Source organism: Globicephala melas, chromosome 3 (assembly GCF_963455315.2).
Source record: "Globicephala melas chromosome 3, mGloMel1.2, whole genome shotgun sequence".
Classification (NCBI taxonomy): Eukaryota; Metazoa; Chordata; class Mammalia; order Artiodactyla; family Delphinidae; genus Globicephala; species Globicephala melas.
The window spans coordinates 166,264,683-166,270,172 of NC_083316.1; the positions used below are offsets into that span (position 1 = coordinate 166,264,683).

At 49.4% G+C, this 5,490-nt stretch overlaps 1 protein-coding gene across 1 annotated transcript; it reads left to right on the forward strand.

The window, feature by feature from the left end:
- The first annotated feature begins 899 nt into the window (after positions 1 to 899).
- CD70 (CD70 molecule) lies at positions 900 to 4,959 on the forward strand. Its single transcript, XM_030880378.2, has 3 exons — positions 900 to 1,373; positions 2,356 to 2,389; positions 4,571 to 4,959. The coding sequence occupies exons 1-3, from the start codon at positions 900 to 902 to the stop codon at positions 4,957 to 4,959; spliced, it is 897 nt and encodes a 298-aa protein (XP_030736238.2).
- Positions 4,960 to 5,490: the final 531 nt, after the last annotated feature.

A 5,490-nucleotide genomic window follows, 5' to 3' on the forward strand; every position in this document is an offset into this window, starting at 1 on the left:
CAGCCCAGGCCAGGCCACTGTAACTCCTCACTCTGGAATGAAATTTTCAAGTCTCAGTGTCTACAAGTAAAGCTCCTTAGACCACAGCCACGTGTACTTGGCACATACAGTCTGTGGCAGCTGAGTGGCTTGATTCACTGATACTAACAAAGTACTGTCCCAACCCTACAAAGCCCAGGTAGTGTCTCTTCATCTTGCAGCTACGCCGTTGTTCCTCGTTTCCTGAGGCTGCCGTAACAGAGCACCGCCCACTAGTGGCTTGAAACAACAGAAATTTACTCTTTCACCATTCTGGAGGCCAGAGATCTGAAATCAAGGTGTCCGAAGGGCTGCGCTCCTTTCAAAGGCTTTAGGGGAGATTCCTTCTTTGCCTCTTTCTGGCTTCTGGGGTTTGCCGGCAATCCTTGGGGTTCTTTGTTGTATTCTGCGTCACTCCAATGTCTACCTCCAACTTCCCTCTGTGTCTCTGCGTGTCCTCTCCTTTTCCTATGAAGACATCATGGGATGTAGGGTCCACCCTCATCCTTACTTCTCAAAGACCCTGTTGCCAGATGAAGTCACGTGCTGAAGTTCTGGGTGGACATGAATTGGGGGGTGACATATTCAAGCCACTACAGTCATCAAGAACGGGTGTCCTCCAAGACCACAGGGCAAGAGAATTGAAAGGCAGTGTGGCATGTTTACAAGATCAGGCTATGGAAGTGACCCTTGGTCCACTTCTACTCTCTTCCTATTAGGCAGGTCAGTCATGTGACCGCATCAGGGGTGGTCCCACCACGGGGGCGTCAGGGAGGCTGGGAAGATGGAGAGGAACACATGGATATTGGGGGACCCCTCCTCCATCCCTGGGTGCTGTGGCTGTAGCCCTGAGGCCCAGCAGAGCATCTGGCCCATAGTGGATGTTCAATGAAGGTTTGTTGAATGAGTACCAGGAAGGTGAGTGTGGGAAGTTACATAGAAAAATTGAGGGACACCCTGGCCCACCTACTCTGCAGACTGGGGACCGGCAGAAGCTGGAGGGGAATTCCCTGCACTGTAGAACTGAGTCTGGTCCCTCCCTTTGCCGGACATCCCCAGGGTGGGGCATGGTTGGTCCCTGGCAGGTTCAGGCAGGCAGAGGGCCCCATAGCTGCATGAGAGCTGAGGTTCCTTCCCTCTTCCTGCCTCTACACACCCTCCACCCCGCCACACAGCTGATGAAGTGCCTGCAGAGGATCATGAGAGCAGAAGAAGCCTCGGGCTGCCAGGTGCCCCACCGGCCCTGGGTGTCCATCCGGAGGGTGGCTTTGTTGCTGCTTCTCCTTGGCATGGTGATAGGCTGCCTCGTCTGCAGTGTGCGCCTCACCCGAAAGCAGCAGGTGGATTCAGCTGGGGTAAGTCCAGAAGGGAGGATGAGAGAGACAGATGTACATCTGCCTCCTGCAAGCTCAGGAGCATGGGGACCTCCAGCTGGGGCCGGGACCTGGGGAGGGGGTGCAGCGCCGAGGGCAGGTAAGCAACTGAGGAAAGAATCAGCTCAGGGCAGAGGGATGGTGAGCTAGAGCGCAGACTAACAGACTCGCGACCAAAAAAGAAAAAGAAAACAAAAAGATCAGAATGAGATGAATAAAAATCTGCCAGGGGGGCTTCCCTGACCGTCCAGTGGTTAACACCCCTCGCTTCCAACGCAGTGGGGCGGGGGGTTCGATCCCTGGTCTGGGGAATTAATAGCCCGCATAGCACGTGGCGTGGCCAAACAATAGAAAAGACAACTGCCAGGAAGAAAGAGCTGGTGGAAAAGAACAGAGCGAGAGAGACCAGAGCAGGGAGGGGAGGCGGGGGCAAGGCTGCCCCCGGGGGTCTCCGGCTCTGGACAGTCAGTTCTGCCGACAGCAGGAGGTAAATCCCGGGTGGAGATCCCGGGGTGGAGGAAGATACATACCGTATGGGGGCCTGGAAAATGACTCGTCTTTGGTGTTCCCCCAGCAGGCTGACTCAGAGGCTGCTGGGGGCTTCTCAAAGCTGGGAAGGGGCGGTTCCGGGACCTCCAAGGACAGGAGGAACCCTGGACACCTACCACAGGGTCTGGCTTTGGGGGCTGCATTACGGGGGTGGGAGAGCTTTGCAGGGGAGAGAGGCAGGTGTGCCGAGGCGCCCTGTGTTATATCCTGGAAACTAAGAAGTTCTTCAGAAGGTCTTCTCTTCATGCTCACGGCTAGTTCAAACCTACTTTCTCTTTAAGAGTTCTTCACAAAGGTCCCAACTCAGTCCGGTGGGATGATGGGTGGATAGAAGGATGGGTCGAGAAAAGAGAGCTCTTCCCTCGGGAACACTCAAGACGTCTGGTCTCTTTTCTTTTCTTTTCTTTTCTTCCAGTGGGACTTAGCGGAGCTGCAGCTGAATCACACAGGTAAAACCAGATGCATATGTGTGTTGGAGAAAGAGAAAAGAAGGAGGGTGGGGGAGGGAGAGAGAGAGAAAGAGAAATTGACAAAGGATGAGAAAAAGAAACAAAGAGAGGGAGATATGGCGGCGCTCTGTTGAGCACCTGCTTCCTGGCTCAGCCTTTTGTTTTCTCCCTTGGGAGATCCCAAATCAATTAAACCAAGCTAATAACCATCACTAACGTGCCCTCACTGAGGCCACAAACACTAATTAAGCGGCTACTGTGAGGCAAGCCCTGTTCTGGGTGTCCCGAGAGCCCACAGAACCGACAGAAATCCCTGCCCTGTCGGTGTTGCCCTTCTACCAAGGGGATCAGAAAATAAATAAATAAACAAGGAAAATATGCAGCATGGCAAGAGAGTAAAACACGCATCTGGTACTTCTGGGAGGAATATTAAGTAAGGGAGGGGGATCGGGCAGGCCAGCGTTGGGTTTGCCCTTGAAGATGCGGTCATCGGGGAAGGCATCCCTGAGAAGGGGGCTTTGGAGCAAGGACGTGAAGGAACGTGAGGGCGGGTGCATTTGGCAGTACTCTCCCAGCCTCTCTCTAACCCCCTTCCTCTTTGGGCCTCTCCCCCCCACCCCCCGACTCATCCCCAGAGGGCTGGGTGTGTGTTCATTCCATTTTGTAACGGAGGGAAATCTTTGTCTTTTTTCTCTGGGTGCTTTCTGCTCGGGCTGCTATGACAGAATAACAGACCAGATGGCTTATGAACAAGACATTTCTTTCTCATGGTTCTGGGGGCTGTGAAGTCCAAGGCACCGGTAGATCTGGTGTCTGGCGAGAGCCCGCTTCCTGGTTCATAAACAGCCAGCCATCTTCTTTTTTTCTTTTTTAAGTTTTTTTTTTTTTTTTGATGTGGACCATTTTTAACGTCTTTATTGAATTTTTCACAATCTTGCTTCTGTTCTATAGCTGCGAGGCATGTGGGATTTTAGCTCCCCCGACTTAGGGCTGGAACCCACGCCCCATGCATTGGGAACATGGAGTCTTAACCACTGGACCACCAGGGAAGTCCCCAGCCAGCCACCTTCTCATCTTGTTGCTGGGTCTTCACGTGGCTGAAAGGGAGAGAGAGAGCTCTCCGAGCTCTTCTCTTTCTCTCCCCACCCCCCTTTCTTTTTTTTTTTTTTCTATTCTTTGGCCACCCCACATCACCCCACCCGGCCCCGCGGGGCATGCGGGATCTTAGTTCCCCAGCCACGGATGGAACTCGTACCCCTGCATTGGAAGCACGGAGTCTTAACCACTGGACCCGCCAGGGAAGTCACTCTTTCTCTTTTTAAATTGAGATATAGTTGACATACAACGTTGTATTAGTTTCCGGTGTACAACATGATTCTCTATTTGTATATATTACAAAACGATCACCACAGTGTCTAGCTAACATAGTTACAATTTTTTTTCTTGCCATGAGAACTTGTAAAATCTTCTCTCTTAGCAACTTTCAAATATACAACACAGTATCATTAACTCTAGTCACCATGCTGCACATGACACCGCCAGGACTTAGTTTATAACTTATTTTATAAGTTTTACCTTTCGACCACCTTCACCTATTTTGCCCACCCCGGCTCCCACCTGTGGCAACCACCAGTCTGTTCTCTGTATCTATGAGTTTGGGTTTTGTTTTCTTTTAGATTGCACGTATAAGGGAAGTCATACAGTATTTGTCTTTGTCTGACTTACCCCTAGGTCCACCCATGTTGTCACAAGTGGCCGAATTTCCTTCTTTTTTTATGGTTGAATTATATATATATATGTATGTATAATATCACATATATATATAATAATATATATAAACATCTTTATCCATTTTATATATATGTGTGTATGGTGTGTGTATATATATACACGCACAATCCGTACATATGTACATGTATACATATATGTGTGCGTATGTGTATATACAGATATATAGATATATAGCTATCACATCTTCTTTCTCCATTCATCCATCAGTGGATATGGGGTCTCTTTTATAAGGGCTCCACCTTCATGATCTAATCACTTCCCAATGGCCCACCTTCTAATACCATCCCCTTGGGGGTTAGGTTTCAACATGGGAGTTTGGGGCATTGCCTCTATAGCACTCAGTTTCCCTAAACCTCCATCCTTCCATCCCTTCTCCCACAACCCTCTCAGGATCGCGGCAGGACCCCAGGCTGCGCTGGCAGGGAAGCCCAGCCCTGGGCCGCTCCTTCGTGCATGGGCCAGAGCTGGACAACGGGCAGCTGCGTATCCAACGTGATGGCATTTATAGGCTGCACATCCAGGTGACCTTAGCCAACTGCTCTTCCTCTACGTGGACCGCCAAGCCCCTTAGCGCCACCCTGAGCGTGGCCATCTGCTTCCCCACAGCCCACAGCATCAGCCTGCTACGCCTCAACTTTCACCAAAGCTGCTCTGTCGCCTCCCAGCGCCTTACCTTCTTAGCCCACGGGGACATTCTCTGCACCAACCTTACTCCGCCTCTGCTGCCCTCCAGAAACGCTGATGAGACTTTTTTTGGAATTCAGTGGGTGTGCCCTTGACCATTGCACTTCCTGGCCCAGATTTGTTGAGAAGTTTTTTCTTTGTTTTATCGTCAACTTATTCGTAAGTATTTTATTATTTTATTATTGTATTGTATCCAAAGGTTGTATTTCTCTTCCTGAGAATGCATTGGCTTTTTTTTTTTTAACTTTTTTATTATTTTTTCTTTTTTTGGTCGCATCATGTGGCATGTGGGATCTTAGTTCCCCAAGCAGGGAATGAACCCACACCCACCTGAAGGGCAGAGTCCTAACCACTGGACCACCGTGAGATTGCATTGTTAATGCACAGAAACGTAATTGATGTTTCTATATTGATTTGGGGTGTGTGTGTGCTGTTTTTCTGTTTGTTTCTTTGTTTCACTTTACAGAATCTGTTTATTAGATCCAACAGTTTTTGGTTAAAGTATTTTTTAAAAACTCTTCTAAAAATAAAAACAATTTTATTTCTTCCTTTCCACGTCTGATACCTTTCTTTTTCTTCTACAATACCTAGGTCATTTTGCACCTATATCTGTAGGATAAATTCCT